Below are 25,811 nucleotides of genomic sequence, written 5' to 3' on the forward strand. Positions count from 1 at the left end.
ACTAAATTGCACATTTTGCTTAACTAAGTCTGAGCAGCATTAATCTTCCATAATCTCTTTGGTAGAACAAATCTACCTTCTCAAAACCAACTGGAAATAAATGTTTTTCATTTCTTATTCATCACACATTGGGTCACTGTCAATTATTGAAAAAGGTATGGAATTCTCTATAGGTAATTATTTCATGTCAAGTAATTGCTACAAAATAAAAAATTTATAAAAATTACTTGAGATGCATGCCAATTTTCTTTCATCTGAGTTTGTGTGGAAATTTTTATTTTTAAAGAGACTTTTCAGAAATGCATGATTAAAATTAGGCACATTATATATCCCTCCTAACTTATCAAATGATCCAAAATCCACCATGCTGGATGAGAGGTAATTCTAGTTTCTTTACATAACAAAACATACTCTGCAATGTATTTTGGAATTATCATTACGTGACATTTATAATATGATGACTAGTTTATATTATATATTATGTAAAAATGATAGTCTATATGTTGTTGACTATTATATAGTAATTTATAATATTTTATAATTATGAAATTATAATTTGTTAGAATAACATACTTATCTTGTTATTATTTATAATATTAAGGAATTATTATAAGACACAATACAAAGATAATTACAGGATATACTATAGAACAATAATAACTTTTAAAAAGGCATTCCGGATCTTAAATGGTCTGTTTACAAACTGTATATGACTATATTGATGACAAATACCTTAAGAGAGAGGAAATGCTTTGGAGAAAGATGTCTGAATTGAGACCCAAATCAGTGAGGCTAATAAAATAATTTTAAATTGCATATGCTATTAGATCTTCCTTTATCTTTTTTAGACATCTTCCTTAGTAAAGACACTAACCTTCTACATTGCACCCGATTTATTAAATTTATATCAGTGTTTCCAAATTAAATTTAGTCCACATTAAGAGAAATGTTTTTGTTCTATTGGATCTTATTTTAGAAGCATCATAGGCTTTCACCAGATAATTAAGGTAATTATTTTCACAGATTCATGGACAGTAGTCACTTATCCCCTTGAAATGCCATTCATTCTTTTTGAGTAGTTATATACACACACATACATAAATATATATTACATATATACACACACACAAATGTGTATATATGGCTGTGTATTTATTTATATATTTGTATATATGTGTGTATATATTATATATATATAAAAGTATATAGCATATTTGCATATTGAAAAACAGTTGCTTCTGAATAGGTCAAGAGTGCCACTACCTTTTCTCACAAATAAAAAATTCTCTACAATATCAGGAAATACAAAATGTTAAATCATTTAAGGCACCACGCATGCTACAGCTATTTTTTTTAAGCTAAGAACTCACATATTGTCATGTACATTTCGCATCCATTCCTGTCTTCTGAACTCCTCTCTGGCCACATTTAACTCATTGATTGGTTCTGCTACCCGCAACGTTGGCTCCAAAGGCTTGTAGCGCTGTTCCAATACTTCAGTGATATCACGGAATGGTCCCTGACAGGAAAGAATGAGGAAATATTTTATTATGGAAGATATTTTATCATATTATTGACAATTAAGGATGCTGAATATCTACAAAGTATACCAAGTTTACCAAATTATTTTTAAAGAACAAGCTGTTCTCCGAATTGGAAAATATATAGAATATCACATCTTCAAAAAATGCTCACACAGGTAGAAATGATTAAAGTATTTTAAATTAGCCAGAATTTTTCCCTACTTACATCAAAATACTTTTTATGCTGAACTGTTAAATTTGTAGTTGTATTACTTTGTTTCTGATGTAACTTAAAAAGAATTCTCTCCCTTTTTAAGTAAAAATATTAGAAAAGATTCTGAGCATTGCTTTCAAAAAGGCCTTATCAATAGGAATAGGATAACACATATTTTTTCACTAAAATAAAGCTTTTAAGTGAATGCCTCATCCTGCATTTAATTGGTGACCCTTCAAGACACAGAGGGCCGTAATTTTAATTAACTTAAGTGTTCTTTGGTAAAAATTTTAAGTTCTATTGCATAATAACTCTGATACAATAGCAACCATATAATGACACAAATACATAACAGAGGAAACCCCATAAGATGCAACAGTGAAGTGTTTTATAATATATCTTACCTTTAAATTAGTAGTTACTTATACTAATTACTAGAATCCACTGGTTGTCTAATTAGTGTCATATTAAGCACAATACAAATCAGAAGTGGCCATGGATTTTGCCATGTCATTAATTACATACTGCTTTTTTTTTTCATCACTATTGTTGTGCAGGACAGAAGTGATATAAAATGGACAAAGATTCCTGATCATATTCCTTATCCTTAAAGATCTCTTCTTTAAATAGGTTATCACTAACAAGACACAGCTGGAGTTACTGCAAGCACTGAGTGAAGACTGTGGGGCTAATAAAAAGAAATGATTCACGCCTCATTTATGTTCACTTATGTTTTACATTAATAGAAACCAATAATAGGAACCAGTTACCATAAAAGTCATGGACCGTAAATAACACAAATGGCAAATAAGTATCATCTAGTACTTTTCACAGCTGGACAGGAGGATTGCTATATTTGAAAGTAGTTAATGGATTTTTATTGGAACTTTACTTTTTAAAGATACAGTAACATGATTCTGAGTTCACTGTTAAGAAATCAATGAGGATTTTTTTTTTCACAGATTCTTAATGTTTTACCTTGAGAAATTCTATGGTTTAAAACATAATGCGTGGTTATGTTATCAGGGGAAATTTACTTCTTTAGACTTTTCCCTTATATGTAAAATGGAATAAAAATTATCTCACGAAAGTGCTCTTAAGATAGATAAGACAATATAAGTAACACTGTTAGCATTGTACTGAGAACATACTAAACGTTCACAAATGATAACCCCTAGCTTTTTTTTCATTATTAGTTTCAAGAGAAGTTTGGGGAAGGTTTTGAACAATAGCAGCATCAAATATATAAGGAATTATGCAAAGCTAGGACCTTTGAAGGGACCTTTATTCACAAGGAGGAATGGTCCTCTAAGTGACCAAGCTCTATCTTTTAACTTTGTTGGTTTATCAGTGTAACACATATCCATTTGTAGACTTACCCTACTACTTGTTCTGGAACTCACTATTTCCAAAGAAACTAGGAAATGAAAAAGGAGGAGCCGTATTCAAGCAGCAAAATTTAGAATGAAAATAGACCCAGTCTTCCTGTTGGGTTCAGTATAATCTTTGTGACCCTAATCCTCCATAATTCGTAATCACGTCCATATCTCTATATCTATCAGTGCCTGGTCCATACATATCTTAGACACTTAGACAAGTGTCTTGCCTTTGAGCTCAACAAACTTCTCCCTGGTTAGCAAATGACATTTACTGTCGGGACGCCTGGGTGGCTCAGTTGGTTAAGCGGCTGCCTTCGGCTCAGGTCATGATCCCAGCGTCCTGGGATCGAGTCCCGCATCGGGCTCCTTGCTCCGCAGGGAGCCTGCTTCTCCCTCTGCCACTGTGTCTGCCTGTGCTCGCTCTCTCTCTCTCTGACAAATAAATAAATAAAAAATCTTTTAAAAAAATGACATTTACTGTCAAGCTTTTCCTATGCCAAAGCTGCTTCTGTTAATGTGTATTTCTGTTGACAGACTGCCTTTCAGATCTCAAGTGATCTGAATATTGATCATACCTGGGGTGACACGGGGCCTCAGATTTTGGACATAGCTTCAAACTTCAGATCTGTTCATTGTACTCATTTCCAAACATTAATACCTAAAATGTCTAAACTCAACCTGAATCTGTAAGTCTCCTTTGACACTTAACTATAGTTTTCCAAAGTTTGACTTTATTTGCATCCGACCAAATCTTAAGTACAAGGGTCAGATATATTTATGTTCTATAGTTTTAATGATCCATGTTATTTTACAGTCATCTTATATTTTTAAAATTTTCTCAAAGCTTAAATAATAACAAAGTTATGTTTTAAACTCCCAGGATTGTCTCATATACTTAAGAAATTTACCTCCCAAGCACAGACAGACCATCAGAATATAATTAACATTTGTAGTATAGCATATATAATCTTAAATCTCCCTAATGACGTATATACCTTTAATATTATTAGATAATATATAGGAAATGTGGTTCAGTCCAACAGAACCACAACATTAAAAATCCCATTCTGTGAAAACAAAAATGGAAAGGAGAAAAAAAAAAGAAGGAGAAAAAGTGAGGAAAGCTGCCAAAGGAAGTTGAGAGAGAAGGTGAGATGAAATGATGGGTTGAGGAAGAATGGGAAGGCAGGAAGGAAAAAAAAAAAGGAAAGAAAGGAAGAAAGAGAAGATTAAAATGATATAGAGCAGAGGGAGGAGGACCAGAGATAGGAATGAAGGAGACAGGAAAAAAAGGAAGAGAAAAAGAACAAGGGAAGAGAGGAAAAGGAAGAAGGGGACAGAAAAGGAAAAGAAAATGAACAAGGTCACTATTTGGTGGTGCGCTAGACAAGGGTAATTTATGAGTGTATATGTACACACATACACATGCATGTGTATCTGCAGATATCTGCATATGTATACATATATACACATACATAAAGTCTTTCATACACATGTATATTCCATATATATGCACATATATCATTATATGAATGTATGTAATATTTTCAATGTGTCTTCACATATATACTATTGGGATATAATAAGAAATACAGGGGCAAGTGGGTGGCTCAGTTGATTTAACATCTGCCTTCAGCTCAGGTGATGAGCCGGGAGTTCTGGGATCAAGTCCCCCATCAGGCTCCCCGCTCAGCAGGAGTCTGCTTCTCCCTCTGACCCTCTTCACCCTGGTGTGCTCTCTCACTCTCTCCAACAAATAAAAACTTAAAAAACAAAAAAGAAATACATAATCTAGTGGGTTTTGTCACTGATTCCTGGCATAGAGCTCCTAAACCGCTTGGAATTTCCTGAATGATGCCTTTGTTACAACAAGGTTACACCTGAGATTATGCTAATGAGGTGATTTAGGTTGGGCCCCCAGTGGCCTCTTGATGAAACTGGTCACCAGAAAGACCAAATGAGTAGAAGGTTGAAATTTCCAGCTCCTGCTTCTGATCTCCAAAGAAAGGTAATGGAGCTCGAGATTGAGCTTTTTAAGAAATCTTACACAAGGAGATCTGACGGGCTTCTCAACTGGCATACACATCCACATGCCGGGAGACAGGCGCATCCCAACTTCCTGAGAACAGAAGCCTGTGCACCCTGGACCTTTTCAGACCTCACTCTATGTTCCTCCTCACCTGGCTATTTATTTTTACCCTTTATAACAAAGCAGCAAATGGAAATAAAATATCTTCCTGAGTTCTGTGAACCATTCTAGTAAATTATCAAAGCTTAGGATGGGGTCATGGGACCCCTCAATTTACAGGCAGCTCAGTAAGAATAGGAGACCCAGAAATTGCTACTGCTATGTGACGTGAAGAGCAGTTGTGTGGGGTTAGGCCCTTAAGCTGCAGAGTCTGCACAAACTCCTGGTAGTTAGTGTTAGAACTGGCTTGAATTGTTAGATACCAAATGGTATTCAGAGAATCAGAGAATTATTTGTTGGTGCTGGAAAACACCTCAATCCCATATATATTTTTTCCAGATATATTTATACATTTGTTATATTTATTTACTATATTACATAAATAGATGTGTATACATCTTCCATATAAATAAATATAACCATTTTTACATATATACTATATATGGGTAAAAACTGTCCACATATATTATTCACATATATCCTGTATATACTTACATGTATATATCTTCCATATGCATTCCATAAATACTAAATACATATATGTATAAATAGAATGCTATGGAAGGGGAAACCATTTAAGTACTAAAGGGACTATATTGAGAAAAGTACATTAATAGAAATGAAGAGTGAATACAAACTAGTATAAATAAGCCATATAATAAAAGCATTAAAAAAGCAAAACAGTACAGTTAATCTGAACTCTAAGTATTATAAAACTCATATAAAATGATATTAAATATCCATGGTTAATGTGAATATTATATAGTGTGGCAGCTTGGTCTGGATGACTTCTAGACTGTCTCTAATTCAGAAACATTTATATACCTGTATCTTATCAATACTGTTTCCTAAGAAGTTGCATTCAGAATTACTCTATGAATTCCATGTTTTACCAACAGCTATCTCATTGAATACAGCATAAAATATGGATTATTAAGTATTCAAATATGTTATTTTTGATACCTTAGCAATCATTGAATACTTAATACACAAGCAATGGAGATACCATAGTTATCTTCTTTATAAAATAATAAACTGAATTGCTTATTCCGATGGTATCATGTAAAATCTTTCCTTGCATCAACTGAAATAGTAATATGCATAATTCAAATGGTAAAAATTCAGTTACTTAGAATATAAAATTTGTTATATTTGCTTTTAAAAACTATTTTAAATGTCTTTATTAGAATATTGGTATAATCTATATTTTGAAAAGAATAATGAAACTACACTATGAAGGTATGTTACAAAATAAACTAAAAATTTTCCAATTATCTCTCTTTTGTCCCTTTGCTCAACTCTTCCACACTCCCACTTTATTTCAGAAAGAGGGGACACTCTCAACTTCTATGTTTTTTTGGATATTTTTTTTTTAAAGTTCTTTCTATAATATAGTATAAGTCATCAGTTAATAGAATTTTTTTTAAATAGTATTATCAATCAGTAGTTTTAAGAGAGCAAAAAAATGCACAAATAAAGGGAATAAAAGACCCAATTATAGAAAGTGAATACATAACATCACAAATAATTACAGCAAAGTGGAAATTACTTTATGGCATAGATGAAGTTGTCTTTAGCAAGCTGATGAAATGGTTGGGGTTGTGAAAACCAGTCTCTAAAATGACCTTCAATGATCCCACTTTCTAGGATTCAAACCCCTGTGGGGACTGGACTTAAGCACTTCTAAAAAACAAAATAAGGCATAATAGGAGGTCACTTGTGGCATGAGGTCATAAAAAGACTGTGACTTCTGTCTTGAGAAGTCTCTAACTTTCGGTTAGATCACTCTCCTGAGGGAAGCCAGATGCCAGGGAGGCAGCTCTGTAGAGAGGCCAATGCAGGAAGGGACTAAGCTATGACAACAAGCAACCATCGGCTCTCCTCATCCTCCTGCTCTTCCCTACAGCTGAGTTTTCACATGAAATCACAGTCTTGCCTGACCCTTGATGGCAACTTCAGGACAGATCTTGAGTCAGAGGCTCTCACCTAAGCTGGACCTACAACACTGACCCACAGAAACTGCAAGATAAGAAATGTCTTTGGTTTAAGCCATCAGGTTTTCAAGTTATTTATTACATAGCAAAAGATATACAGAGGAAAGCCTGTGTAGAGAACTACTAGATGGGAGTTCTGGGAATCTGGCCAAGTGAACCCAAATCAACCCAATCCTAGGTTGATGCTCCCTGGTGGCAGCTGTCTACTCCAGGTTAAGCATCAATGGAGATGCTAGAACTGTTGCTCACTGGGGCCTTTGGGAGAGGGTCTATCATCACGCAATACAACCCACTCCACGCTATAGCCCTAGGAAGTCATCTGCCACTCCAGCTCTATAGCAACCCACAGGGAAGATTTTTTTTTTTTTTGTCTCTGCCTGATTCTTGTATTGTTTTGGGTCCACCGTAATTCCCTGAACTTTTACTTTTAAATTATGTTTACAGCTGTACATAGATAGGAATGATCAGATGAGAAGTTAAAGTTGATAATACATCACTATTTGTCGAGCAACATGTTATAAGAAGTACTGTTAGAACAATGTTTTTAAAGAAAAAGGCTAGATCCTAGCCAAGCATCTTAACGTTTTAACTTCATATTTCAAGTAATAAAATTCACTACCATAGAATTATCTGATGACTTCCCTCATACATATTTTCAACATACTTTATATTTATTATTTAAAATTGGATTCCATAAAAAATAATTTTCCTTTCTTGTCACAAAGACAAAACAATAACAAACAAACAAACAAACAAACAGCAAGAATACAATCATGGACAGAATTCTTCTATAGGACTAATGAGTACCTGACACTGTTTCCTATCTATAGGTGGCAGAATTTCCGATCGAGGAAAGGAACGGGCACTCGTACACTCCAGCCAACTGCTCGGGCTGACCCAGTGCTTCTTTTTAACTTTAGACCTTTGAGATGTTAAAGGCTTTGCCTTTTGTAATCGCAACTCCCAGGGATCAGGATCTTTTCTGAATGGTGAATTGTATATACCTGGAATCTGAAGGAAAAGAATATAATTTTTATTTTTATTTTTAACTTTTCACAGGAAATAAAAGGAAGATGAAGTTGTATCATAAAAATTTTCGTATGTTTTTAAGTAGAACTCTAGTTCTTAACTAGAGCCTGGCTTTAAATTCATCTATGGGGATTACAAAATACTCACTTTGTCTATACTCCAGACCAACAATTTCAGAGTCATTCATATTTAAAGGCTAAAAATGTTAAAAATCACTAAGCGATAGCTTCTACCTGGCATATATGGCACATTTAATATAACTGTATTTTAGAAAAAAATTGCAGAAGGACCTTAAATCATTCCTTCTGTTAACTATGTGTATGTATATTTAATCCTACCCATAAGTCACACATTCACTCACACAAACTCAAATATGCAATGCTTGAACCAGTTTCAGGCACAAAATATGCACTCAATAAATACTTGGTTGCTTTAATGATTACACATTATACACCCTATTTAACAGCAGCTATTTTAAGTTCCCTACCTTAAAATAATAATCAAATTTGGAGATGCCTGGGAAGCTCAGTTGGGTAAGTATCTGCCTTCTGCTTAGGTCATGACCCCAGGGTTCTGGTATTGAGCCCTGCATCAGGCTCCTTACTCCCTCTGCCTCTGCACTTTCCCCTGCTTGTGCTCTCACTTGCTCTCTCTGACAAAAAAATAAAATAAAAATCTTAAAAAAATAATAATAAACTGGTATTTTATATTAGGTACTGTATTTCTGTAGTGTCATATTAGTGGTGTCAATATCAATTATTAATGTTCTTTCACTGATCTTGTCACACATTATATCAAAAGTCAAGTTTATTAGCATGCACCTGCTATGCAACAGAGGTTCAAAAGATGTATATATAACAAATGTTAAATTCAAGTTTAGCAGATATTCATTTTCTGAAAATTCAGTGGTGTCTGAGTATACAAACAGCATAGAACCATATTTTGATACTCTTTTCATATATACAAATTCATACTCATAAGGAAGTTATTTCATTTTTTACTTTTATAAAGATTTTTAGTTTAATTGAGGGGGAGGGGCAGAAGGAAAGGGAGTAGGAGACTCCTGGCTGAGTAGGGAGCCGGACACAAGCTCAATCCCAGAACCCTGGGATCGTGACCTGAGCCGAAGGCAGACGCTTCACTAACTGAGCCACCCACGTGCCCCAGAAAAATTATATTTTAAAGGAGAGTATGACTTATTTGGTTCCTGTGTAAATACTCTGGACTAAGGTAAAGAATGTATCCATTAAACCCATATATTTTTCCTAAAATGTGCCTTTCTCTTAGGCTACCATTATATGCAGAAATTTTTCTGGTCACTGTATTTACTGACGGAATCAGCAGTTCCAAAGCATTATGATTACCTAAGATCCTTGTCTTTGAAAAACTATCTTAGAAACTTTTATATTCCTGGGACGCCTGGGTGGCATGATCTCAAGGTCCTGGCACTTAGTCCCACATCCAGCTCCCTGCTTAGCAGGGAATCTGCTTCTCTCTCACTCCCTCCCTCTATCCCTCCCACCTTCTCGTGCTCTCTCTCCCTCTTGCTCTCTTGCTCAAATAAATAAATAAATAAATAAAATCTAAAAAAAAAGAAAAAGAAAATTTTGTATTTCTGGCCTAATATTTCAATTAAATGTTAACCTTTTTCTAATACCAACAGAGGCTAGATTCAGTGTCCTAACCCTAATGCTCCATTAAGAGCCTGGGGACAACTCTGTCAGAGTTCCTACCTACCTACCACGTTGTTTCACAGTTATCTTTGTGTGTATCAACCTTCCCTAAACAAGCAGCTGAAGCACAGGACCTCTGTTTTAGGTATTTTTGTATCCTTATGGCCTTCTGAAGTCCTAGGCACATAGCAGACACTCAAAACCAAAGCACCCTGCAGAAGGACCCGTGAAGCCTCTATTTTACTCTTCTCTTGCAAAGCCACATCAAGATCTCAGGAAAATGTTTGAGGCTTATTTCAAAATCTTATCAACCTCTTTCAAAGAATTACAGATTATACCCCTTTTATCTTTCTTACTATATCAGTTTTGCTGTGCTTCCAAACACACTGTGATCTAGAACTAAATTATCAAAGACCCATTTGAGTCACCTCCAACTCAACTGAATTTTATTAGATAAAGCCAATTGTAAATATACTTACATATCTTTAAAAATATTTTTGAACTGGGTTTTCTTTGGGATTTTTCCCCTATATAATTTATACAAGAAAAAAAAAGTATTGAAACATTACAGGCAATTGTATAAACCATATTTAACATCATGCTAACGTTCTCTCACTATAACACGAAACATCAAACGTGGCAGATGCATAAACAGTTTAAATGATGTTAATAAAGGTACGGACACATATATTTAAAATAGTTCTTAGTGTAATTTTGAAGTGGGTGATAATTTTTAAGATGATTTTTAGGGTGAATTTCTATGATGAGAATCTATCAATCATAATGAGAAGAAAACCAACAAATATTACATTAAAAATACTATTCTGACACAAATATAACTAAATCTCCATAGTCTATGCAAAAGATAGGAATAAGCCATCCTATTTAGGGATGATCTAGCTGACTTAAGTCTGTTAATCATTTCCACAACCTTGCAGATTAAAATAGTAAAATACATACAATTTAACTAGATTATAATTTATCAGTTAAAAATATCTATCTATTTGAATAACTGCTACCAGCCATTAACTTTACCCCATTAGAAATCTTCTTTGGTCTCTTTCCACATTTGCATGCACATGTATACATAGGCTAGATGGGAAATGCAAATAGATCAGTAGACATGATAGCTTTCTTAAATTATATTTTGCAACCTATATAGAGACCTCCTCATGTGTATTCTCTTTGCAATTTAAATCAAATATAGGTAGAAAATATATTTTAATTGAATTTAAAATGTATCATTTAAAATCTTCAAGGTGTCAGTTATTTTAGAAATTAATTTAATACAGTTGCTAACTTACGTCAATGAAAATGGTCCAGCCCTCTCTCGATCCCGACTGCAAGCAAATACCCTATTTATTTATATCGATACAGTATGCATTTAGCTATTACTTCTTTAAGTAAATAAAACAACCTTAACTTACTATTGTCTCAATTGCTACATTTTATCATTTGTAAGCCACTTGTGAATAATGGTTTGTTGTTGATTTTTCAAAATATTACTACGAGTCACAAAAGACAAAGTTAATCCTAAGGGACCATGACATATTTTTCCGTTTTCACATTTTTCACAACTTAGAAGGGCTACTGCCAAGCTAGCTTTTGGGACTTCATTTTCAGCAATAATTTTCTAGAGTGACCAACACTATGGGGAAATCTGTGCTAACTGTTTAAAAAAAAAAAAAAGCCTACAACTGAGTTATTTGCAGTACTGTCATGCTAACATTCAACTCAATAAGACCCAAGAAATCTCGGGAGAGGACTCTGCTAATAGCTTCTTACTGACCTCCTAGCATCAGGCTGGGCTGCTGACTGGTGGCCCAGTGGTGAATACGGCAAATGAGGTGTGAAAGCACTGATTTTTTTTAAAGGCTATGATTCTGACTCGTCAAAAGGGGGGGGAAAAAGGCAATGAGTTATATAATAGATATATATTTTTCTTGAATTCCCCCCTTCAGACCCTCCATCATGGGAACTTAAGCATGACCTGGAATATTAATTATGTCAGGTTGAGCAATGAGCAAATGTACCATTTGTTACCCAGTCACCCTTAGCATTACATTAATATTTTGAACCATTCCGTATTTCTAACAATCTATCAGTTGCTCTTTTCTTCTCAGTTTTTATTCTTTAGACTTACAAGTATTGTATGGGAAAGTACTTTAGAAATGCAATTGGTTTACAAGCAAATGGAGGTGGATTTGGAGATCTACTGTTTTATTTCATGGAGAATGTATTTACGGTCATTTTCCACTCATCCACAGACCTTCATTTTGTAATTGCCTGGGGGAAGCTATATTCTAATTCTCCCCTCTTCTCTTTGTTATTGAGGTTTACTTCTAAAACAAGTTGCTGTAAAATGAAAAGAATCTGAAACACGATTTTGTACACCTACAATTCCCAAAGCCCAATGGTTAGTCTTTCCATATTTTACCATATGAGAAATAATAATCTCTCCTAATTTCCAAGTAACTGCTCACTCAGGAATGAGGAACTATGAAGTATACAGGATAGGTGGGAGGATTCAAGTTTTACTCTTGCAAATCACACTGCAAACGGGAACTGACTGCCACATAAAGGGAAAAAAAATCAAGAAGTATTTTCTTGCATCAGGATTCAGAATTTGTGAATACTAGGAGAGATACACAGTTCTAAAAGGTGGGGGGCTGATTAAAATATGTTCAGGATTCTAAGCTTTAATCAAAATTATTTTAAAAACTAGACACCAAGCCAGCAGAGAAGAGCAGTAAAGATCTCTACTAACGAGGAAAGTCAAAGTGGGCCAGAGAACTGTGAATGAAGTATTTGGGAGGGCAGGGACTGCTGAATCAACACTGACCAACGCACTTCATCATAATTATCAGGACACACTAGGGCCAGGGGATTTATAAAAATCCCACTCAGCAAATAATTGCCCTGCTGTTAGGAGATAGTCAGAGTGTTAACACACTGTCACAGTCCAGTGTTTAGTAAGATATTCCACATTCAATTACTCTTGCTGAGAACTAAAAGGAAACATGGTCATTTCTCACCACCACAGTTCTGCTTCCACATGCATTTCAGACAACCGCCATGTTAACCCTCAGATACCGTACCCCAGGACAAAGAAGGATTTCATGGAAACATTTGGGATTCACAATGACTGTATTTGGTATAAAACTTATCTATACAAAGCAAGATTTATAAAGAAAAAAAACTATTACTATCTACAGATGTTTTTCTGTGACTTCAGTGAAGAAGTTGAATTTTTAACTGTTCTGAGTCAAAGTACAAAGTGGGGTCATGTTAAATGAAGATCCCTGAGGTAGCTGGCTTCATTAGTTTAACAAATAATTTTTATGATCATTCTGATATCCTAAGCATTGGCATCACATATTAAAATATTTTCATTAAGTATTGATTAAAACAATGAAATTTAAATAAAACACCATCCTCTATATGCTAATTCAATTCAATAAATATTTAGCACCTACTAACTTAGAAACACTTTACTGGATCTCAAGTGGGTACAGATGAATGAAAAGTGATCACTTCCACCAAGCCATTCTCAGTGGTGGGGGAGGGGAGGGCCAGGACAGCAATTTTGTGACTGACAATAACATAACCAGCCTGTAGTAAGTACCCACTAATTACTGTTGTAAAAGAGGTTTACACCAGAGGTTACAGTACAACTGTATACACCTTTTAAAAAACTGTGGGAAAGTATTTGACTTTCTTCTAAAGGTAGGTAGAATGTTGGCAATAAAAAGGGAAGAAAGGCACTGCAGGCTAAGGGAAGGGTAAAAATAAAGACAAACATATTTGTGGGGAAACAGAGCAGCTGTTCAGTGAATATCACACTGGCGGGTTTAAGTATGAAGCTATAGTCAGAGATGAGCTTACAAAGATAAACTGGGGCCAAACTCTAGAAGGCTGCAAATTACAATTAATTCTGCATACAATGGAAATCTATTGATTTTCACATTCTCCCTTAGAAGGTAAACTCAGGAAGAAGTCTGAAGCAGGCTACAGAAACTCCATGAAAACACAGGTGAAAACCACAATATAAAGAGACAGAGCAAGCATCAGAAGCAGACTCAGATATGGTAGGCATACTGGAATTATCGGGACAGAAATTTAAAACAACTATGATTAATATGTTAAGGGATCTAGTGGATAAAGTAGATAGCAGGCAAGAACAGGTAGGCAATGAAAACAGAGACATGGAAATTCTAATAATCAAAAAGAAATGCCAGGGATCAAAAACATGGTAACAGGAATGAAGACTGCTTTTGATGGATTTATTTGTAGACAGGACATGGCTGCTTAAAGAATCTCTGAATTTGAGGATATGTCAATAGAAAATTCCAAAATTCCAAAATGGGAAGGCGAAGAAAAAAGTTTGATAAAAATGTAACAGAATAGGAGTTCCTGGGTGGCACAGTTGGTTAAGCACCCAACTCCTGGTTTCAGCTCAGGTCGTGATGTCAGGGTTGTGAGACTGAGCCTCAAGTTGGGCTCTGCGCTCCATGCAGAGTCTGCTTGAGATTCTCTCTTCCTCTCTTCTGCCCTTCCCCCTCGTGCTCTCTCTCTCTCCCAAATAAAAATAAATAAATGTTCAAATATATGTATAACACAATACCCAAGAAAGGTAGGACAACTTCAAAAGGTAAATACCATGTACATGATGGTAACCCATTAGAAGGAAGAGAGAAAGTACAGAAGACATATGTGAAGTAATAATGACTGAATATGCCCCCAAATTAATACCAGACACTAAACCGCAGATCCAAGAAGCTCAGCGAATACACCAAGTAAAAGAAATGACAAATAAACACACAAACACATAGAGAGGCATATCATATTCAAACTTCTAAGAATCAAAGATAAGGAAATCTGTGAGAAGCAGAGGTGATAAGCACCTTAAAAACAGAGGACACAAAGACAAGAATCACATCCAACTTTCCCTCAGAAATGGTGCACGCAAGACAAGATGCCCTGAGTGAACCCTAATGTAAACTATGGACTTTGGGTAATGATGATGTGTGGGGGTAATGAATGTACGGCAACTTCCTGACCAAATCTGTTGTGAACCCAAAACTGCTCAAATTTTTAAAAGCCTATAAAAATAGGTAAACATATGCTTAGTATATAATACAACAATTCCATTCTTGGGAATCTAGAGAGGTGAAAAAACATGCAACATTGCCTATCTCAATACCTGGCTCAGGGTAGACAATCAACCCATGCTTATGTGAATGACTAAGTGAAATGGATCAAAAGTCTGTAAAGGAGATGAAGACTGCTTATTGAAAGGTAAGACAAAAGAACAGTGGAAACAGAAGAATGACATGGACAGGGAGCATTCTATAGAAACAAAATGAGAAGACATGGATCATAATGTTTATTAAAAAGAATATAAGAGAATGTGGACTTACAGAAAAACTTGGGCTTAAAACCCAGGCAGAGAAGGTAGAAAGAGGAGCAGTTATGCAGGAATATTATTACCTGTTTGGGAGTTGTTAGAACTGAGCTCCCAAAAATCCAGGTTGAAAGGTCCAGTTATAATAGTAGTTGTAATAGTTGTAATAGTAGGTCTGGAACTTGGGAATGAGGTCATAGTTAGTGACTAGAGTGTTTTTTGAATAAAAATACCTGAAGGTCTGAGGGAAATATCTCAAGGGTCACTGAGAAAAAACATGCAGGGAATTAGGGGAACAGTTTGAGGAGTGTGCACATACAAGAAATAAGTGGGAGAAGAAATGCCCATGAAGGACACTCAAAAGAGCAAACAGTGAGGGAGCAGAGGCAGTACACAAGGGAGAAGACCATTTCATGAAGGAGGTCAGCAGTGTCAGAAGCTCAGGAGAGGTGGAACAGCATGAGGACAAAAATGCACAACTGGCATGGTAATTAGAAGGTGACAGGTGACCTCCACAGAAGCAAATTGTGTTCTTGTGGCACAAATCACATCGTAATTCGTTGAATGTGAGGAAAGAAAAAGAAATGGAGACTAATTTGAGTCTTCTAAAATACAGCAATATTATGATGACTAAGAAAATCTTGGGACTAAAGAACATTCCACCCACCTCCCAAACCCCACCAGGATTTCCCTTTAACTATATTGCATTTTGAAAGAATTTCTGAGAGAAGACTCCATTTATAATACTTTCTGAGAAATCTTCCCCATTAAACAATTCCTTTATCTTTTTCCCTGTAAATGTTTAAGTCACTAGTCTACTGATCCCTACAAGGACTGGATGAAAGCTGCTTATTTTCTTGCTTAGGAAATTTTTCTAGGCCTATTCCTTTCCCCAACATGTAGTAACCTACCTTACCCCCGCAATACAGCTTCATTTACCTCCTCCCCTCCTCTATCTGCTGCCTTGGCACTCTCCAGATTTGGCTTTGATTCCTGCTTTTCCATTTGAGTCACAGCATTGACAGTTTACAAATAATTATAAAATACTGAAATTAGCATTGATATGTATAAATACTTATACTGAGAACAGACCGCTCTGTGGGGTTAGGATGGCTGGTATTTGAGCTGGGATGTGCTCGGTGTGTAAGGTGAGGGAAGGCATTCCAGAAAACAGCAAGATGCGCAAAGGAACAGAAACTTTAAATAACTTTGATATTAAAGAACTATAAATAATCCCATATAATATCAGAGAAAAGATATACATTGAATTCTATTGAATACACTACTGAAGAAGACTGAGAAGAAATGATCAAAGATAGAAGGCTGACCGTAGGGTCACCAAGGCCAAAGGAAGTTCCAATACCACAGTGTACAAATCTCCCAGAGGTCCTGTGGATTTATAAACAGGAGATTCCTGGTGTCCTTATCAAGAAGTATTCTGAGTAGAGCAGTGAAAGTGGACACCCAGTTCCACAGTGATTTGAAAACTCCCTATTGTGATGCCTCTAACATGCAATTTCTACACATTCTGTGCTGGCTTCTTATACATACTACTGAAGTCTGAATGACCTAAGAAAAATAGTAAAGCATGTTTTTGTAACCACCACCCACCTCAAACCTTCCCTTATATACCACTGTTCCCCCCTCAGAAACCTACTATTTTCTTTTCCTCAATTCTTCGATAGTGATTTCATTTGAAAAATGATTTCATGGTTTGGGTTTAAAAGATGCCTTTCAAGACAATTAGTTGCTAAAAGAAAAATACTTAGCATCACAGAAACAGGCAAACTGCATTGAAAATTTTCTTTTGTTAAAGAAAATGTACTAATAGAATGGAGCATTTGTCAAACTTTATTCCCAGTGTTATCTGGGGCTCTGCAAGACACTGATTTCCCAAGAGTCTTTGAAGAAAAATTTCTTAAGCAAACAGGGGGAAGCCATTTTAAGTTTTTATCAAAGTATAGGATTGACTGCCTCATGGGGAAATGTTATGCTGCCTTAATCTGGTTGGCTACAATCTCATGACCAGATCTCAAAGACCACCTCATTTTTAGACTACTGTGCTCTCATAGTCTTGTTTGGTAAACCTGTGGCTTCTTGTATGGAAATTATTAATTAGTACCTATTAGGTACAGATTATACCTGCCACTTTGTGATAACTGAGCTGAGTCTTTAGTATTTCTGCACTTTTCTGTGTTATCCTTCAATAAAAATTTTCTCTTTTTTAGGTTATCTTTTGCTTCCTTATTTTGCTTTGACCTCCTGGGTGGTAGGGAGCCCAGAAAACTCCACTATGCTTCACAACCCTGTTATCTTTTATCTCAAACTCAAACTCAAAAGCCCCTCTGGTGGTAACACAATTTGGACATAAACATAATTAGAGGGAAAGTAATTTAATCAAAGGGAGTTGGCCAACACAATCTCTTGATCAAAAAACTGATCTGGTCTAAAATGAGGAATAGGCTAGTCTCTGGCTTTTGGGGTGTACCACTGGGTTATTTCACAAGTTTTTATGTGAGCTTTTCATTTCATTCCTCATTTCAAAAAAATTAGGAAATAATACCTCCCTTGTACTCTTTAATCCATTAATTCACTTTCAGTCCATCACATTATTACTGTGCTAATGAAAATAAAGAACAGGCAGAGCGACTTAAATTTCTCTACAATAAGAGGTAATCGGATCAAATAACTATTTATCTATTTGCTTTACTGTCAAATTGTTCACGCCCAAATAACTGTCTGTCAAATGAATCCCAACTCTCCTTTATATTCTCTGGTATGCTCGTTCTCAACTACCCTGTTCCTTTTCTCAATACTTCTGATCCCTTGTCTATGATCCTTTCAACCTTGCCCTGTGGAACCCTTCTCCCATCTATCCTAAACAATTTCTCTTTGCCCCCATACTTCTCAATAAATATATTCTCTACATTTCTTCATTATGACTGAATCTTCCTTCGCCTCTAGAGCAGGCCTACTGGACAAAGCATTTTAGTACTCCCCTGTATCATAGTGACTAGGGAGAGATTTGCATTTTCTTAGTTGCCCAATGTCTTTTTCAAACCACTACTCAACTTTCTTGCAATCTGAATATGCACTCCCTTATCCCTCCTTGTGGTTATCATACACAGACTCGTTGGTCATTTGCCCATATTCATGATAGCCTTTGGCATTTAGTTCAGCCTTCCTTTCTACTATGTACTCTGGGATTTCGTGTATAGGTGGGTGACCCATCCCAACAGTAAGCCTCACAGTTCTTTTACTCCTGCAACCTCACTGACCTTTATATTACATTACTAGTTAGAGCAAGAGAGATATGGCAAAAACATTTACATTCTTACAGATATTTCTTTATCTCAAATCATATGATCACAAAACAATGTATAATCGTGTTGAATAGGATGTCTGTGGTTTCAGAATTTCAGTTGATGTCTCAAAGACAGAAATACTTATTTTTAGAAGGTTGATTAATTTATTTTAGAGGTGGGGAAGCAGTAGGGGAGGGGCAGAGGCAGAGAGAGAGAGAGAGAGAGAGAGAGAGAGAGATCATCTCAAGCAGACTCCCTGCTGAGCATAGAGTCCAACTGGGAGCTTGATCCCATGACCCTGAGATCATGACCTAAGCCAAAATCAGGAGTCCGACCCTTAACCAACTGAGCCACTCAGGCACCCCAAGATGAAAATGCTTAATAGATGATATAAGTATCCACCCTTATTCCTCTGGTTCATGGTTCTTTTCTCTAGAAGACAAACTCATTGCCCAACAGCTCTCCAGAGTGCCCATGAAGGCTTGCTTGCCTTCCTGTGAGAAGGCCTTGCATGTTAGGCTTATGCCTCCACCTCCTGATGCTTAAAGGAACTGATAAGCTAATACACACACACACACACACACACACACACACACACACACAAATCAAAAGCTAATAATGCTGAATATATTATCTAGTAACTGTCATCAAATAAACAGAAATTTAAAGATATATATATGTGTATATATATATGTGTATATATACACATATATATATATAAAATATAAAATAATGTTGAGCTAGGACCTTTCTCAGCCCTCTTTAAACCATACCTTAAAGAAACCAAAGCATGGTTTTCAAGATAGCCAGATCATAGTTTGAATTTCATCTTCTTCACTCTATCTAGTTATATCACTTGGCTTAATTTGGGACATTACAGAATGAAAAGAAAATGTTAGTGTTGTCTTTACCTTTTCTTTGAATATAAGATTTGCCCTTTTAAAAGTCACACAGAATATATTTTACCAAACACAGGTATCAGTTACTAAAAATTATTACATCTGTCAAAATAATTGTCTTATCTACAGTTTTTATTTAATTCAGAGATGAAATAGTGAATAATTAGGACTGAAATAAAAGCTGCCTTTCTTGTTTTGAATATGAAAGTATTATAAATCAGAATTAGGATATGTATTAGAAATACCATGACTCTGATATTGGAAATTAGGGATATTAAAGTGACAATGTTGCTCTCTTTTATGAATTTACCTATGTTAGAAGGAAGCAGATATAATCATAACACCAATAGTAAATGTTATATAAAGACATGGAGGAAAAAAGCAACAACCATGCCTTGCAAGGTCAGGGAAGGCCCAACCACAATTTTAGCATTCAGATAACTGTCGACAGAGAAGCTGATTTGGGTGTGGATATATAAATAACCAAACCAGGTAAAATAAACTGAATAATTTTAATGATAAAAATTTAAGACTAATTCAGATGACCATAAATCAGCTTATGCATATATAGCATAAGCATAGACAACAAATATGAGTATAAGATTATATTAATGACTCATAATTTATTTCAAAGACATATTAATATTGAAATTATATGCACATATACATGTACTAATTTAAAAGGAGGTGGAAAATAAAGCTGAATAAATTTAAGAGAAAAAATTTTAATATTCAATTCTTTAAAGGGACTAAAACTATAAATGAATGTTTTACATTATATAAGCACCTTGAAAATATTACTTTTCTCTAAACTAAGGGCGATCGTATCCTTTCAGCAAGACTCTCCTTTCAATATAACAACAGCTACTGAGACCTGCAATTTACTTACTTTAGGCCCAAGAGATATTAACAGATTAAGGTTTAAAGACAAATTATTTCTCTTTTCTCCCTTCTTCACACCTTCCTTCCATTTACTCATCTTTTAGTTTACTGTCTGCTGTGATATTGTATAGATAACATAACTCCTTTTTGAGTGAAATACTTCCAACTGTCAAAAGATATATAAATAGAAACACCAATTGATAAGGCCATTTAACAGAAAACCTGCCACTTAATACTAAAATATTTAGAGTCATGTTTCTCACACTAAAAATGAAACTAATTTTTTTTAAAGTAGGCTCAATGCCCAACATGGAGACCAATGTGGGGCCCAAACTCACAACCCCAAAATCAAGACCTGAGCCATGACTCAGAGATCAAGACCTAAGCTGAGATTAAGAGTCAGTCGCATAACGGAATGAGCCACCCCACGTCCCCTGAAACTAATTTTTAATATAATTTTTAAATAAACAATTGTACTTCCTCTTTGTTTATGTTTCTTTTGTGACTGTAATACATATATGAAATATTGTACACACTTTCTATGTCTTTTAAAATATTTACCTGCCTTATGTTGCATAAAATCTCAAGGTCATAGATGATTTACTGTGTTGGACTATACCTCAATTTACACTCAAATGTTAAGGGTACTCATGCTCTTAATAGTGACCTTAATAAACTCCATTAATCAATGTTTGCGTATCTGGATCATTTAGTTAAGAGTTCATTTTAAGAAAATATCTGAAAGTATAAACTCTCTGCCTTTGTCCCCAGTTTTACACAGGAATAATGTTTTTGATTGCAGCGTACAAGGGTTAGGAATGGAGATACACAGAAGATTAAAGGAAGAAGAAGAAGAAATAAAGAAAGAAGACGGATTCATCCAAAGCCTGAGATTTTAAATTCTGGCCTCCGGCTATTCAGTGGAAACATTTCTAACATTTCCCAATCCAAAAGAGTGAATTTAAATATTAAGAACATGGGGTGAGCAGAACTTATCTATATAAAGTTATTCTTCTAGACTTATTGAAGAGCTAAGATAAACCATGAGCTGACAAATTCTACCTCTTCATTATTTATTATTTATAACAGCCCCTAACTTCTAACTGGTCTCATTCTAAAATATTTCTAAAGTATCTTAAAAATAGAAAAGTAGTCATAATAATAGTGGGAATAAATCTTCAAATCTATAAACCATTATAGTCCTAATTATTTCATCAGATCTAGTTAGAGCAATGGTATAATTTCCTTGAGTTTCTAAGTTTTAGATTTCATTTTATTATAATTAGGGATAGCAAAAGGAAACACCAAAAACTCAGGCTTCACTCATCAATGAAGAAGCTGAAAAAATTGATTATAATTAACATACCAATAACATAAATTTTATAAAAACAAATAGAAATAAGCATATACCAGTTAACTGCTAATTACCTTGTGTAAAATATCTGCATACAATACAGTTTAAAATATGGTGCGCTAGAGTATAAAGGTTAAGTAAAGAAACATTTTACATTAAGGTAGAGAATGGCAACTACTTTTGTTACAAATTTTTTCTAATTCTTTTCTGACTTTTGAATTTTCTATTAAAGCTGTATTTGAAATTTTATATAAGCCTGTATCTATATATGTATATACACATATATATATATAACATATACACATATATAGATGTGTATATATATAGGTAATTGTTTAATACCTGTAATGCCTAGTAAGAACTCTCCCTACCCCACACCTAATACATTAAAAATTCATCTCATTGCTGGATGGAAATAAACAGACCCTGATTTTCATGTCCAAAAATGAAACATAATAAATAGAGGACTAAAAAAATCAAGTGCCTCAATTTAAATTAAATTAAAATAGTTTCAATAGTTAAAACTTCTTTGAGCAAGTTTAACACAATACAAAAATATAGTCCAACTATAGGTGAAGTAACAGTGAAATTGATTCACCTTAATCTCTGGTGTCCTCATTTTCACAGGATCTTTCCGTAACACAAGGAGGGACCCTGGCAATGTGTTCACATGGTTATGTTATTTGGTAAAATTTGTGAAAGTAAGACATCAGTTAATTCCTCTGTCTCTTTTGCTCTGACTTGTCCTCTATCACACTTTGTTGGGTGGGACCAGAGCAGCTATGGACATGATGGAGACAAAACCGGGAAAAAAACTAAGGTGGGTGTGTATTTAATTTAGGTTTGGTTGGATATAATTATGACGGTTTTTTTTTTTCTCTGTTACTTCCAAGTATAGTTAAAGTTTTTTAGCAACCCCAATGTAGGAATAACTTTCGAGACTATTCCTGAACGCAGTGGGCAGACTCACCAGGATCATGAATAAAGGTGCAGGACCAGAGGCTACACCGCACTACGAACATCCTGAACTGTCTGGCCCGGGAGTACGCGCTAGTGGACGAGAAGTGGGGCTTTCTCAAATGGAGAATTTGATTCTCTTCATTTCCTATACAAAACAGAAGATCCTTCCTTTCAAAAATATACTTAATAATGCACCATACGCAAACGGGAATGCATCATTTAACTTTCTTACAGTAATGAAAAATTTAGATCAGTGTTCCTACAAAAAGGAGTGAATAACTTTCTCTTTTCACTCTAGAAAATGTAACAAAATTATTGTCAAAGAAAGAGGCAATCAAAGAGCATGAGACCAAAATATGGTGAGAAAATACGATAGATCTATCAAGCAGTTAATGAAACTACTCTTATATTTAGAGGGGTGGTGTTCTCAGATGTTAAAATCTGAAATGTGCTTGAAATGATTTTTTACTCATTATAAAAAGTATTCATCTTCCTGCATTTGTAACTTTATATAGTTTCTTCTTGAAGATAGATCCCCAAATTGTATAAGCTTCAGGCCCCAAAACACATGAATCTGTCACATGTACAAGGAGAGGTTTACAGTGTGTTTTGCTAATGGACACTTTTTAAAATAACTTTTAAAATGCAGCATGCTGAAAAAGAAAATATATGTAAGAAACGTAGCTAAGAGAACTTTTCTACCTGAGTGGTCTCTCTAAATTTTATTTTATTTTTGCCTCCATTTTCTGGATGCATGATGGATAAATGATGGCAAGGAGAAGAGCAGGGAAGGGACTTATTTGGGGACACAAGACTTTTTTTTTAACCTTTTCACTTTAACTCTTCAAAGAGTAATGACAATAGACAATAATTTTATCTCTTTCATATATTACAGGATAATAAAAACTATAATGTTAAAGAGGGAGGAAATAAAATGTACAAGTTAATAGCTAATTCATTTGCCACAATAGTTCAGTCCTTGGCCTTTTCTGAACAGAGACTGCCAATAGTAACAGATTATGTGATGGTTTTGTGATATGGACAGTTCACTTGGGACCAAGAGCAAGTGACCAAACTTGAGGACCTGCCTCATAAACTATGGATCCAAAGATCATAGGTCAGATCTTTATGCACTACATAGTCTTCTGGAAAGAATATATCTGCCAAGTGTCCAGAGGAAAAATGAGTACCAAACAAGAGCATTTCAATCGCCAGGAAGATAACTGCTACTTTATAGAATACTGTGGGGATAAATGTATTAAAAGTGCTTTGAGCTATTCACAGAAAGGCACCATAGAAATCTATATTATGTTCTGGCTTGCTTCATTCACTCTCTTACATGCAAGGCCTAGTTTTTCTATTTGTCCATGAATTCATTCAAATCAATGCTCCTGTTAAGCACTAAAACATCTCAGAGAAAGGGTAAAAAGAGAACTCAATGAACTGAGGTAACTCAAGGAGCAGTACATACTCAGAATGCTAGTGTTTTCAAGGATAAAGAGATATCCATAAACCTAGGACAAAGTCCCTTCCAAATAGAGTTTATTTAGGTGAATCACATGTAGACCATAGATGCAGAACACTCACTCAGCTTTTCACTGTGGCTGCACTGACCTAAGGATGCTCCAACATCACAGAGTTTAAATAAACTAGTTAGACAGCCTTGGGCTGGTTGCTTCATCTTCCAGACCTGCTTTCTTTAACCTGTTAACGGAAAGAGCTAAAAAGGTAAACTCTAAAGATTCCATGCTGCTCTAATATATTCCAATCAGGGGTCCTGTCCTCTGTCAGGATGAGTTCCTATTTTTATATTTTTCTCCATGGAAACATACAAACTACTGGGAAGTTGGCAAAAACAAATATAAGATCCTTCAAGTAAGACTTATGAATCTACTCCCACTCCCTACTTCTGTAATTCTCAGTTTTATTGCCAGACCTTTTCAACCTAAAAAATGTGCCATAACCAGGGAGTGGGTAATGTAAAAATTAAGAATTCATTGTTGGGAATGCTGTGTGATGTAGGGAAGAAATAAGAGGAATCTATTTTAAAGTAGGAATACTAAATAGTGATGCTAAGCAAAATGGCAAAATTGTCATGTTTCTCTTACATGGCCTCCTAATTATCTTTCAGTGCCTTACAAGATCTACTTTTCTCCCCAGACATTCCACGTAGTCAACATATCCCTTACCATCTCTGGCTCCCTTTGTTACTAACCTTGTGCCCATTTTGGTCTTCATACTATAGGTATTGCCTCTGGACATACTTTCCTCCTTCCTTTTATGATAGCCTACTCACAGTTATTAATTTTCACCAAGCTATACTAATAAGAACACCTTAATAGCTGTCTCCTTTCTAAAAATATTTTAATTTAGTATGGGAAAAAGAAATATATCTTAAACAATAAAGTAATGGCAAAATCAAAGTGTTAGTGGGACGTATGTGAGATGTTGACTCTCTTTTGGGGGTGGGGGGTGGGGTAAAGGGAAGCTTCTGAGTTTCCAGAGTATGACAAGCCACAAGAAGTCACCTATCTCATATAATGAGAGCCTTGTAATGAACGTTTCTAGGGTATAAAAATCAAACTGTATCAGGATGCTAACCCTGAGGATGAAAGAAAGATAAGACTAAGTATAAATAGGCAGAATAGAGTCAGTCTGGAGAGTGTCAAATGCACATGCTGAAAACCTTGGATTTTATCCTGTGGACAACAGGGAATCATTGGAGGTTTATAAACTGCAGAGAGACATGACATAAAAAGTACTATTTTAGCAAAATTTATCCAATGGTGATAAACATACTGGGAAAAAGAACAAAAGACTAAACAAAAACAAATTTTAGAGATTATTACTATTGCTCAGACTTCAGGAAACAGACATAATGGAATTTATTTAGAAGATGGTAGGAAGAATAAATTGAAAGAAAACTGTGATTTTACACAGAAAATGAAAAAGAGGGAAAGATTTTAACGATCTGGATGACTAGGAGTAGCCTAGATCATTGATCAAA

General features: G+C 35.1%; 1 protein-coding gene across 1 annotated transcript in view; it reads right to left on the reverse strand.

The window, feature by feature from the left end:
• The window catches only part of SPATA17 (spermatogenesis associated 17), a gene marked incomplete at its 5' end in the record, with an annotated part of 182,122 nt that overhangs the window by 77,319 nt on the left and 78,992 nt on the right, over positions 1 to 25,811 (reverse strand). Inside the window, 2 exons of the mRNA XM_080823976.1 lie at positions 1,371 to 1,519; positions 8,106 to 8,309. Coding sequence (XP_080680102.1) covers positions 1,371 to 1,519; positions 8,106 to 8,309 — 353 coding nt within the window. The remainder of the gene's footprint in view (positions 1 to 1,370; positions 1,520 to 8,105; positions 8,310 to 25,811) is intronic.

This window comes from Martes martes (genome assembly GCF_963455335.1).
Source record: "Martes martes genome assembly, chromosome: 15".
Lineage (NCBI taxonomy): Eukaryota > Metazoa > Chordata > Mammalia > Carnivora > Mustelidae > Martes > Martes martes.